The 12,602-nt window shown below is 34.8% G+C and overlaps 2 protein-coding genes across 2 annotated transcripts; both read right to left on the reverse strand.

Moving 5' to 3' along the window:
- Positions 1-34: 34 nt before the first annotated feature.
- LOC111380366 (glutamate receptor 2.1-like) lies at positions 35-3,022 on the reverse strand. Its single transcript, XM_023003899.1, has 5 exons — positions 2,957-3,022; positions 1,946-2,812; positions 1,445-1,760; positions 893-1,257; positions 35-675 (listed from the first exon to the last, which is right to left on the reverse strand). The coding sequence occupies exons 1-5, from the start codon at positions 3,020-3,022 to the stop codon at positions 190-192; spliced, it is 2,100 nt and encodes a 699-aa protein (XP_022859667.1). The 3' UTR covers positions 35-189.
- Positions 2,812-7,418, reverse strand: LOC111380375 (glutamate receptor 2.8-like). The gene is made up of 2 exons (XM_023003917.1): positions 6,865-7,418; positions 2,812-3,192 (listed from the first exon to the last, which is right to left on the reverse strand). Exons 1-2 carry the CDS (start codon positions 7,169-7,171, stop codon positions 3,038-3,040), a joined length of 462 nt encoding a protein of 153 aa, XP_022859685.1. The 5' UTR covers positions 7,172-7,418; the 3' UTR covers positions 2,812-3,037.
- Positions 7,419-12,602: the final 5,184 nt, after the last annotated feature.

Below are 12,602 nucleotides of genomic sequence, written 5' to 3' on the forward strand. Positions count from 1 at the left end.
AAAAAACATGATGAAAAATCAATTTCAGACCAAAAAAAAAAAAAAAAACACCATTTTATTTAATAATATTTGTGTATGGGTACTCCATCAACGATATCATAGTATGTCCTTACCAAGACGATGCTAATATTCCTAAGAACACCACTGTCTAAGGCTTAGGAATCGAATACTGTAGTTGCATTTTCTGTTCTAAGAAATTCCCTCTTGATGGTTGTCAATATTACCTTCTTGATCTTCTGCAGTAGCGGTTTCATTGTTCTGGCCAGGTTCACAGATTTCTTCTTCACTTAGACTGGGGGCCTCTTCAATATAAAGAGCACCGGTCTCAGGGACAGATTCATGCACTTCTTTCCTATCATTCCGTGTCAAAGGGAATTCTGAAGGCATAAAACGGAAGCACATTTGGCTGAACTGAGCAGTAACTTTTCGTCCAAGTGATGTCTCCGAGCAGATTAGAGCAAACATAGTAACCAATCCTACAATAATGAAGAGGCCGCCAAAGTCACGAAAAGAAAGACTGGAGGTTTGTTGTGAGATTGTCGAGGAAAGTGGATCTTGAGAAGAGTAACCAGGTCCAAAATGTGTTTGCTCAATAAATGTCATGTTCGGACCTTGAGTAACAGCAACGATTGCTCTTGAGAAATATGCAGTTAAGGGAGAGCCAAGGGGAAATGCCTGATAGTTAGATGATGCATTATATTTCCAATCAGAAAAGCTACCAAACAATCAAATTTAATAGTTATATATCAGATTAATTTTTTACTTCGCGAAGGATACAATTGTTATTTTTGATATTAAAGAGGATTTGTACCAAGGGATCTCAAAATAATGTTTTCATGGATAGCAATTAGGAAATAAATATATGTTAAGTTAAAAGAACAAGAAAACTTACGAAGCCAAATCCATCGGTCCTGTACCTTGGTCCAACCATTTTATACTGAGAATCGTATTTATTAAGAAAAATCTTCATGTAAGGAATCTCATCAAATATGGCATCCATGCCTCCCCTTTTGCTTCCTTTAGACATCGTGTCATGGTACTCTTCAACTGATGAGTAGCTCCTGAGCCTCGACTCATTAATGTTTAGTCGCACTTTCAAAAATTCTCTCATGAAGGAACCCTCCTGATATCCCACATAGTACTCGTCAGAAAAAGCAAATTTTAATTGATCTACTGTCAAAATAGCCGATAAATTAGCTGTGTAGGCGTGTAGCTCTGCATAAGGATGAATGCCATGAACAGCCAAAACATCAATACAAATATAGACCATGTATTAGCCACCACATTCCCTGTCAAGAACAATAAAAACAGTCTAATGTAATTTAGTCTTCATGGCGCTGATTGAAAAACTTGGCAGTTCTTGTTTTTAGCTTATAAGTGTGCAGATAATATTTGGATTAATGGAAAACTATAAAACTCAACATGAAAATGATTTAGAAATTACTTTCAGGAAATGCAAGGACTGCTATTGGAGACCAGTAGGTCATTTTAAGTCTCTCCCTGTGTGGTCTAATCGAATCTTCATCAGTGTTTGGCACTCTATGTTCCAATATTCGAAGAACTATTCCCATCAAAATGCAGGCGATGATGATTGCTATCCAAAGATCCCAGTGAAGCGGCTTAATGAAAATCCACATGTCAAACGGCTTCTTATTTTTGACTACTAGAGTGACTCCTGGTTCAGAATATGGCAGCGAAAAATCAACATAATTTGCTCGAGGAGCCCAAATTGTTATATCTCCCACCACAACGTCAAACGTCTGTTTTCACAAGAAAATAATAGCCAAAAGGTAATATGACTCTGAGTAAGCATTAAGTTTATCAGAACTAAGATTAACTATAAACAAAGAGATTTGAAGAGTTATGAGACGAAGATCAAAGTACCTGAGGTATCTCATGAAGTAAGTCGTCATAAGTCCAGCTACTATTTTTTTTGCTGCCATTATAATAATAGAATTCGTATTTTATAGTCGAAAGGTAGCAACTGTAATGTAGCCAAAAAGATATCAATTGAAAAACCAGTTGCATTTGTACGATGTGTTGCCCGATATATTGTTACATCTACGAATTGTTTGAATCCACGTATCATAGGAACACCAACTCTCAGTTTCCCTGTTGCAGGAATAGCCCAACCCTTTGGTTGCGTGACGCAATCTCCAGGCCAAATGGCATTTTTTAGATTTTTTGTGGATGCTGAGTTTGTCGGTTTGCCAGTTGAAATTAATTCTCTGGATATTCCTTTTTCTGGTATCCAAAACCCCAAAGTTCTCTCTCCACTTCCAATTACATTGAATATCTCAAATACTAAAGGTTTCAATTGTCCATTAATGAATTGAAAGTCTCCTATCATGCCTCTTAATTTTGCACCTGATAATTCGCTGAGAAGTCTTGGTCTATATGCTGAGACTTTCAAATCGGTATTGCCTGTTCCATTTTTGCTGGTGTTCATATATAATGAGCTAGAATTTACAGGCCCAATCTTCTCAGCTGCCATTGCTAAGGAGCATACTGCGTCGTACACCCACAAACTATAGACATTTACCTCCCCAGTTGAACCCATATTCATTTTCCAACTTTTTTGGAAACTGTTGAGCTTTTCTGATCTCTGTACATAGGGCCTTATACCCAAAACACCTTCCATGGAATCACGGACAAAAAAATCCATGGAACTCAAGAAGTTAGAAAAATACTCGGTGATAATCCATGCATACTCTTCACTCATCATTCCTGCATTCTTGGCATGAAGAAATAGTCGAGAACCAAGTGACAAGTTCATGTGCGCTAAGAATACCCTCGTTTTCTTCGCAATAAGCTAATTGAGTTCTTTAAATATTTGAATAGCCTCTGATGTGATGGCACTCATATACGCTATCCCAATTTCAACTTCTTGGAGTGCCTTATTCAGATGCCAAAGAAAATGATTGACGTATTCCGTTTCTTCATACAAAATCACTACTTCAGGCCATTTAAATCCTTGGAAAATGGCTGCAAGAGCTTGAGCCTGATACAGATCATCCGGCATTGTCCTAACATAGTATCAATTTTGTGCACCGGAAATAGTTGAGCTTCTGGCACTGAAAGAAATGACTGGCACATGAACTTTTCCTCCAAGTTCTGCAACAAATTTGTCTTCTATGGCACCCTGTGGCCCCAAAATTCGATGCACTTCTTCATGCTTCAGTAACTTTTGAGCTGCATAACATATCAAAAACAATATGATTGTCTTCAGACTTGCAAAGGACAGGGCATGCTGAGTGAACTACCAACATTACATTAAGCCCCTGTTTGATCCCCATTAAATTACATTCCATTACATTCTATTTTTCTCTCTCCTAATTTCAACCACTCAATCTTCCATAAAATAATATTATACGTAAATTGAAAATTTTTCCTTCTTTTTCAACCGCTCATTTTTTCAACAAAACATTATTCCCCCCATTTTCATTACCAAAAATGGGGGCCAAACGGATACTAAAATATTCTTGGCTATTTAAATGTAAGTGAGGTGGTGCCTAAGCTTGCTTGAAAATTTTTGCTCTATAGTTAACTGTGGTCATCATATGCATCCATGACTTTTTCATTCATTTAAAAGAATAAATAGCATGATATTGGTGGTGTTCTTCTGTAATATAAACAAATTAAGCCACTCATTCCTCCTATTTAGTAAAGTGTGCTAGACCAATTGCATTAGACGCACATAATTTGGTATCGTTGTTGATGTTTTTTGTACGGTTATACTTAAATTGAAAACTTTAATTGTCATATTGTTGAAATGTTTTATCATTATTATCATTATTTAGTTTGGCTAATCAATGAATAATAGTCATATACCATGCATGCTTTGGAGCTCAAAACAGAGAAAGGAAACAAAGGAAAGTAACATTAATTCAAATTCAAGATGGTGATATTGATTATACTTCAATAGCAACAAATTAAGAGAGGGAAGAAGTAATGAAAAATTTGGTAATTGTGGAACACGATAATGAGAATGAGAATGACAATGTGAATGAATCGAACGATGATGAGGAAGTGATTGTACTTGCAACCGAACTGAAAATGTTTCAACCAATGTTCAACTTGATGTCGATGAAATGAGAAGGTAAGGGTATGACAATGATCTAACATTAGCGTGAGGCAAAAAAGTGTATAAAGATCTCATGAAATGAATCATAGAGTTGTCTATACACCATAAGGCTGTTAGTCTTAATCGGCATGTTAGTCTTAATCGGCATGTGATATATTTTCCTAAAGTTATATCTTGCAATGATACAATGCATTTATACATTATTCTCTTTTTCGCTTGAGTGATAAAAAACTTTCAAAGATAAAATGGAACGTTCGAAACTTTAGCCATTGTTTCAATTACACTATAAAAGTCATGTATAAAATGTCAAACTTATAAAAGAGCAATCTACACATATAAGAAACATTTTGTTGGACTTGGCAAATTTTAGTGAAGATCAAAAAACAAACTAATGATGAGTCCTTGGCAACATATAAATTTGTGAGTTTTTGAGTTTTTGCTTGACATGGTAATTTAGTACAAGCAATATATAATTTTGAGAATTGTGAGTTTTAATTTGCTTGACATGGTAATTTAGTACAAGTTGTTGCATTCAATCAACACTACGAGTCTTTAAGTGAAAAACATGGATATTGAGGTTGTTGATACCTTTTAGAATGAATTATTTCTTTTCTCGAAGATTTTAGATAAACTAGGTTTGCTATTATCATTGATGAAGCTAAACAAATGACAAGTAAAATGAGAATTGAGGCCATATTTCAGAAAAATACATTATTTGAAGAAAGCAGTTTGGTGAAAATGAGGAAAGTGATGAGGTAAAGCAATTATCTAAAGAAGAATTTAGTGTTGATTACTTCAGCTTTATAATTGATCAAGCTCGATCTACATTTGAAACTCAGTTTTAAGAATTTAAACAATATGAAGAGATCTTTGGGTTTTTGTTTAATTTTTTTTTGAAAAAGTCTTGTGAGTCTTAAGTAGTATCCGAAACATAATGGATGTTTGGACATTATTGGAAATGATTTATGTTTGAATTTGACAATCTTGAGGTGCTATTTACCAAGTGAAATAGAAAGAACAATTGATGTACTTCAATACTGGAAGAAAATGGATGGTTGTTTTCGAAATACATATTGCTTACAAAATTTGTTAATCATATCGATTACAATTGCAGATGCAGAAAGAAGTTTTTTTGAGGTTGAAGCTGATTAGAACTTATATTCAATCAACTATGTACCATGAAAGATTGAACGAATTGCATATGTTATCAATTTAGAAATAAATAGATGAACAACTAGATTATCCAAATTTGATTAATATTTTTACCTTTAAAATTGCAAGGCAGGTAACATTTACATGATCATTTGGAACATTTTGGCATTGTTGTTCGATTGGAGTACAAATATCTAGAATATTATACCGAATTTATCATTTCATTGTAGAGATTTAAATTAAACATTAGTTCCGCAAGACTCTTATGAATGGAAAAAACTGAATACTTACTACAATATGGGGGTCTAATTTCTAAAATTCACCTCAAGCTCCATAAATCTCAAGTACAACTCTAGATCTCTCGTAACATGAGCAATAAATATGCTTAATTTTATCCAAACATGCATATTCTAACTAAAAATCTACAAAGTTAACTTTTTCAAATTAAGTCAAACGTTATAGCACATCTATACACATGCAACCACCAGACCGATGGATGTAATATTTTAAAAGATATTATTTAAATTTTAATTCCTCCTGAATTCTTTCTTTTTCTTCTTCTCTCTCTTCAATCCGTCTAATTGTCCTTCCTTTTCTATTTCCCTCTTTTTATCCGTCTAGTTTACCTTCCTTTCCAATTTAACTGTTTTTATCTCCCTCCCTCCCTCCCTCCCTCCTTTATTTATTTATTTTTTCTCTCCCCTTTCACCTTCTCCTATAAGTGTTTCATGGCATTCTCTGTCACTAACTATATTACCGCTAGCCAAAACTAGACTATTATTTAATGCAACTAGAACTTACTAATTTCAGTTGGGATTGGCTCATATAAACATAAATAGTTGAAGGGCCTCATAATAATCATAACAAAGAAGAAGACTTGCATTGCAAAAAGGCATTTAAGTTTTTAGTAAAGGGTTGTGTCAGCCACATGTAATGGATAAGTTAGAGGGCATAGGTTGTGGTCTTATGGATATGACATTTTCTCATTGATAAATGTGTCATAGGGCACACGACAGAGAAGAACAGATTCATGATGCAGAGAGAGCTTCATGCAGCCATTGTGTGTCTAAGAGAGAAAAGCTAGAGAGAGAGAGAAAGAAAATGGTTTGCTCGCGTGCATATTATTGTTTAAACGTTCTAGCTTAAAGTCTTTTTCTTCCTTGATTGCCTCGGCGAAGGTTTAATAAGCTTTTTTTTTTTTTCAAACTCATTTTTCCATTTCTACTGCTTCCCTTTCACATTTAGGAGGTTTGTTCCCATCAATTTCTAATGTTGTGAACCATCAATTGTTGTCATCGAAGTCTTAGTCAATGTCCTATTCATGAGCTGACAATTGATAGAAACAACAAAAAAATGAAAAAGAAATCAACTATTATATGGATGAAATTAAAAAGCTCTTATTATCCTTCACGGGACTTTTCAAAGTTAATGACATATCATTCAAATGGAAGTTAACGCAATTCTTCTGAAGCAATGAAAGAGTTGTTTTTCATTTTTATTTTATTATTATTATTATTTTTTTCAATAAACTTTGTTTAAGATATGAAGATGGCATGCAACTAATGAAATTAAGCAACGGAAAATTTAGCATGTATATAATTTGAGTTTTAAGCTGGATTAATAAATACCTGCAAAATTAGTATCCAGCAGACTCTCAGCATCCTCGGTGTGTAAGTGCAATCTCGTTCTATAATTTGGATGCTCCGAATAAAAATCCGAGAGGGCCCTTTTTATGCATAAATCCATCATGGTTCCAATGGGAGAATTCAGCTCAACAATCACTCCAATGTGAACTAAGAAATATTTATTTTGTCCTGAAGAGGTTTCATCATTTTTGTGGTTTGTTGTAGCAAAAGAATAATCAAGTTTGAACAAAAGGAACAGAATAATAATATGAAAAGGCAACAAACGGAAGCACTGGATGGTGACTGACATAGTTACTATTTCTGATCTTAAGAAAACTTGTTCTTTTGCATCAAACAAAAGGGCATTGGGTTTTTATAGATACACAGATTAAGATTGCTGTATTTTAGTTGATTATGTGGAATCTTAGACCAAAGATTTTTTTCAAAATTTCTGGGAACATGCAACTAAAGAGATGCTGGAATCTAGAATCAGGCATCTTCTTCAAAGTTTTTAAACAATGGGTCCTTAGAAATCTATTATTGTATGGTTATAAACTAGGATAAAGTTATGGGTCGCAGACAACCAATAGAGTTTGATTAACTTGTAAGTCAATAGTTATAGACTTGGACAAAAATAATGCGTTTCAACGAAGCAAACTCTTGTCATTGGAGGAAACTTCTGCCATGAAAATCGTGGCCAATTGACGAGGGCATTTTACTCACGAGTTTAAGCCAAGTTTAACTTTATTGTAAACTAGATTTTACAAGTATTGAATGTTTTTAATGTGTTTGTTAATGTTGTTTTATAAGTTTATTGAGATGGTGAAAGATACGAAAAAGATCATCAATTGAAGTAATGGTATGGATTGAAAAGAAATTATGGATATAAGGGCAAATTAGAAAAAGCACAATTGTTGGATAGTGGCAGCAAGGAGGCAAAAAAAAAAAAAAAAAAAAAAAAAAAAAAAAAAAAAAAGGGGGGGGGCCCCGGGGGCCCCCCTTTTTTTTTTTTTTTTCTTTCCATAGCAAAAGGGTTGCTGTGAGATTGATATTAGGCGCTGCGGTGCCAGGTTCAAGGTGATGCAGACATGAACGGCGTCGCGAACAGATCCACTAGGGCGCAATTTCGGCCCCTTTTTGAGTCTATTCGAAAACCCTAATTTCTACACACAGCAAGGCACTTATAAATACAATTTTCTCACACTTTTTAAGGGGGTTGGACACATTGAGAGGAGAAGAACATCATTGGAGAATCAAAAGGAGATTTCAAGGGAGAAAAAATCCAGAAATTCATTGCGTGGAGCATCAATTGGAAGATGAATAGATTTTTGGTGCAAGATTTACTTTTCCTTCCACATCTTTAACACAAAATCCGGTGATGTATTCTATGATGATTAATGATTTTTTCCTGTTTATTATGAATAGTTAAATTTATTATTAGGGAGAATAATGTAACCAATTGAGATCCTTTATATTCTCTTATTAAAATTCTTAGTTTTTAATTTTTTTAAGTGTTGATTTTGCTATGAATTGAATACATTAAATTATCTTATCAATAATTTGATGATTTTGTGAATTCTTTACAAATAGAGATATGAGTTTAGAATTTAGATCATGTAGTAAAATCCGGTAAATTGGCGTAACGAGTAGAGATGCCTATACTAATTGCTGCGGTCACAATTAAATTCATAGGATAAAGAACTCGTTTAACTCAGTTGAATTTTCGTATAGATATGAAATTTAATTAGTTAAATAGGCTCTATGAGAACTTGAGAGGGGTAAATTGAATACAATAGGAGAATTCGAATGAACACTACATTAGATGTGAATCTAAATTTGAAATGTAAAGGTGATCATTAGGTGAAATTATTCTGCTTTAACGTCCATTCATTATTTGATTTTCCAACCAATCGTGTGTGCATCCATTTATTTTTTAGCATTTAGATTAAAACTCAAATCCTACAACTTTTTTTTATTTGTTTTCATCAAATAGTGGTTAAATAAAAATTGAATTAAGTGCTAGAATATAGTCCTTGTGAGATTGACAACCTGGACTCTTAGAGTTACTATTACTTATTACGGTCCATACACTTGCAGAAATAAAATTGACAACAAGTTTTTGATGCTGTTGCTGGGGACTATTACTTTTAGCCGTAATTTATTTTTATTTTTAAATGTTATTTGATTCGTCATTTTCTTTATTTTTAGAAAAAAAGGGTATTCGTTGTATGCTCCGTGCGCTAGGCGACGATTGAGAATCGTTTGATTATGAGATAGAATGTACTTTCAAACGAAGACACAAAGAACACAAACAAAAATAGCAACATCAAGTGGTTGGCAATCTATTCAACCCTATTCCTATACAACCAATTAGGCAAATGGCTGTGAGAGATCAACGGCAAGAGCAAATGGAAGTAAACGAAGTGGACTTGCCAGTGTCTATGTTCTTAATGCTTATAGCAGTACCTGCACGATCCAGTATTATGTATCCAGATTTTGGGGTAAACAACTTCTTGATAAGGGCTAAATGGATTAATTTGATAAGCAACACTCTGCAATTCTATGGGCTACTTCATGAGAATCCAAACACACATATCTCTAGGTTTCTTAGGAATTGTTAGAATTGTCATGCTTCCGAGGTTAATAAGGATGCAATCAAGCTGCGATTATTCCCTTATACTCTGAGAGATGCAGCATTGGAATGGTTGGATGCCGAACCTGATGGAAGTATTATCACATGGGAGGAATTGACAAGGAAATTTTGCAACAAGTTCTTCCCACCAACTAAAGTAGCAAAAACCAGATCAGAGATTCAAACCTTTCAATAGAAAGATAGGGAGAGCTATCATTATGCATAGAACACATTTAAGTAGTTGATTAGGAAGTGTCCAAATCATGGGATAACTATCGAAAATCAAATGCAGTATTTCTACACGGGACTTTCACCACTATCCAAATCTCAAGTGGATTCCTTTGCAGGCAGATCGATCATAGGGAAATTAGTGTAACAATGTATGAATCTATTTGAGTTGATTGCTACTACTCACTCCATGTTTTCGTCAGAAATAGTGGTGCCTCCAAAAGCAGTGGGAATATATGAATTAGACAGCACAACATCTACCAACGCCCAAATAGCAGCATTAACAAAACAAGTAGAGTTATTAGTGAAGTCACAAACAAAGGAAACACATGCAGGATAGCTGGTCCATCCTGCAAGAACTGTGGGTTAATCATCTAATAGAAAACTGCACATCTATGAGCTTTCCAAAGGAACAAGTTAACTTCATTCATAATGGTTCTTGAAATTTTAATCCATTTGCTTAAACATACAACCCAAGATGGAGATAACACCCAAACTTTAGACAGTCGAATAATCAACAAGAGAACAATTCAAACAATACCCAATAGGAGAAAAGACCAAGTTTGGGAAAGATGTTCAACCAATACATGCAATGTTTTCCAATAGATTGATAGTAACTTTCAAAATCAACAAGCATCCATCAAGAAACTGGAAACTCAAATTGATCAGATAGCTCAACAACTTGCAAAACTATAATGGACATTGCTAGGCAACACAATGATCAATCCAAAAGAGCAAGCGCAAGCTATTACAACTAGAAGTGGGGTACAACTTTCAGAGACGTTAGCACTGCATAAAAACATTCCTCCTAGAGTAGAATCGAATCTATGGAAGCATTAGTTTATACATCTGGCTAACATTGAACTTGGTAAAATGAAATGGTTGATTTTTCCTTAAAAAAAATGGAAGTCTCTTGCCCGCATCCATTCTCCATCACACTGTCCGCAGTACCAGATACAAGATAGATCTTCCAAAGAGCAAGGGCTTTTTTGAATAAGCTAGTTATTCCAGATATTTGATATTTTTCTCTTTGAATAAGATCTCAATTTCAGCGACGGTTTCATTAGATATCTTACAATTAGAATCCCTCTTTTTTTGATCCAGTTTCTCCACCACCGCAAATGAAGGAACTGAGAAAAAGGTATCAACAACAACTGGTTTTATTATGGGACAGCTCATGATGTTCTAGGGGAAGAAGCACTACACCTAGGAATCAACAACACGAAAACTTTGTTAGAAATTATCTATTTCCTTATCGGGGTCGGGACTATGTGAAGAGACTAGAGATAAAATAAAATATAAAGAAGAATGGTTGAAGAGGCTTGGCAAGAAGAAGAGTCTGAATCACTAACTCACAAGGGAGACGAAAGGAAAGAAACATACGCATTGAGAGCACTAGCCTCATGAAAACTTATGTGCCACCAATTCCCTTTCCTCAAAGGTTATAGAGAAAGAAGCTTGACAAGCAGTTGGCCAAGTTTTTGGAGATTTTCAAGAAACTGTACATAAATATTTCATTTGCAGATGTAATAACCTAAATGCCAAGCTATGCAAAATTCTTTAAGGAGATCTTGTCCAACAAAAGAAAGCTAGAAGAACATGAGACTGTCTGCCCGAACGAGGAGTACAGTGCAATTCTATTAAAAAGTTACACCCCAAACTAAAAGATCTAGAGAGTTTTACGATACCTGGCACAATTGGTTGTAATTATTTTGAACATTCTTTATGCGATTTAGGCGCCAGTGTTAATTTGATGCCTTGCTCTGTTTACATGTCTCTTGGATTAGAAGAAGCAAAACCTACAATTATCTCTTTGCAACTGGCTGACAGATCGATCAAACGAACGAATGGGATTATTCAAGATGTGCTAATCAAAGTTGATAAATTCATTTTTTTGGCTGACTTGATCATTTTGGATATGGAGGAGGGTTCAAACATTCCAATAATCTTGGAAAGACCCTTCTTTGCTACCGAAAGAGTGCTGATTGATGTTTACGATGAAAAGATGATTCTTCAGGTGGACAATGAGTAAGTCATTTTCAACATGTTCAAGGCGATGAAACATTCAGACTCCAGAAACTTATTGCCAAGTAGATGTTCTTGAAGAGTTGGTGGCAGATGCATTTGAGACAAAGCATCTAACAATTATTTGTGAAGTATAAATTGTACAATCGGAAGCAACAAGGGCAGAAAAAATTGAATTTGTTGTCAACTTGGCCGAACAACCAATAGGAAGGAGACATTGGCAATATGAATCTCTTGGTGACAACTATTCACCCCGGTACCCTCAACGGAAAAAGGCACCCACTCTTGAACTAAAGACCTTGCTTTCACATCTCCGTTATGTATATTTGGAGACTCTACAACACTTCCAATAATCATCGCGAATGATATAACAAGAGAAGAGGAGGATAAATTGTTGGAGGTACTCAGGTAGCATAAAACAACAATTGGATGGACAATAACTGACATAAGAGGAATCAGTCCAACTTTTTGCATGCACAAAATTTTAATCGAGGATGGGTCAAAGCCATCAGTGGAAGGACAACGTAAATTAAATCCAACCTTGAAAAAAGTAGTGCAAAAAGAAGTGCTGAAATTGTTGGATGCAAGAATAATTTATCCCATATCTATAGTTCATGGGTGAGTCTAGTACACATTGTGCCTAAAAATGGTAGAATCACAATGGAGAAGAACAAGAACAACGAATTGATATCAACAGGTTGGTGACAGGGTGAAGAGTATGTATAGATTACATGAAGCTAAACAATGCCACTAAAAAGGACCATTTTCCATTGCCATCCATTGATCAGATGTTGGAGAGGTTGGCGTGTCATTTTCATTACTAATTTTTGGATGGATATTCAGGATGCAATCAGAT

The sequence above is a fragment of the Olea europaea genome, unplaced genomic scaffold, assembly GCF_002742605.1.
Source record: "Olea europaea var. sylvestris unplaced genomic scaffold, O_europaea_v1 scaffold2131, whole genome shotgun sequence".
Taxonomy (NCBI): Eukaryota; Viridiplantae; Streptophyta; class Magnoliopsida; order Lamiales; family Oleaceae; genus Olea; species Olea europaea.

What these genes read in the sequence shown, in the direction of transcription:
- LOC111380366 (XM_023003899.1), bottom strand. Translation starts at nt 3,022, where the DNA reads ATGCCGGATGATCTGTATCAGGCTCAAGCTCTTGCAGCCATTTTCCAA. An exon ending in AAATACGAATTCTATTATTA is followed by an intron (nt 1,761 to 1,945) that starts TAATGGCAGCAA and finishes TTGTGAAAACAG; the next exon opens with ACGTTTGACGTTGTGGTGGG. An exon ending in GGACCGATGGATTTGGCTTC is followed by an intron (nt 676 to 892) that starts GTAAGTTTTCTT and finishes TCTAACTATCAG; the next exon opens with GCATTTCCCCTTGGCTCTCC.
- LOC111380375 (XM_023003917.1), bottom strand. Translation starts at nt 7,171, where the DNA reads ATGTCAGTCACCATCCAGTGCTTCCGTTTGTTGCCTTTTCATATTATT. An exon ending in GCTGGATACTAATTTTGCAG is followed by an intron (nt 3,193 to 6,864) that starts GTATTTATTAAT and finishes TATGTTATGCAG; the next exon opens with CTCAAAAGTTACTGAAGCAT.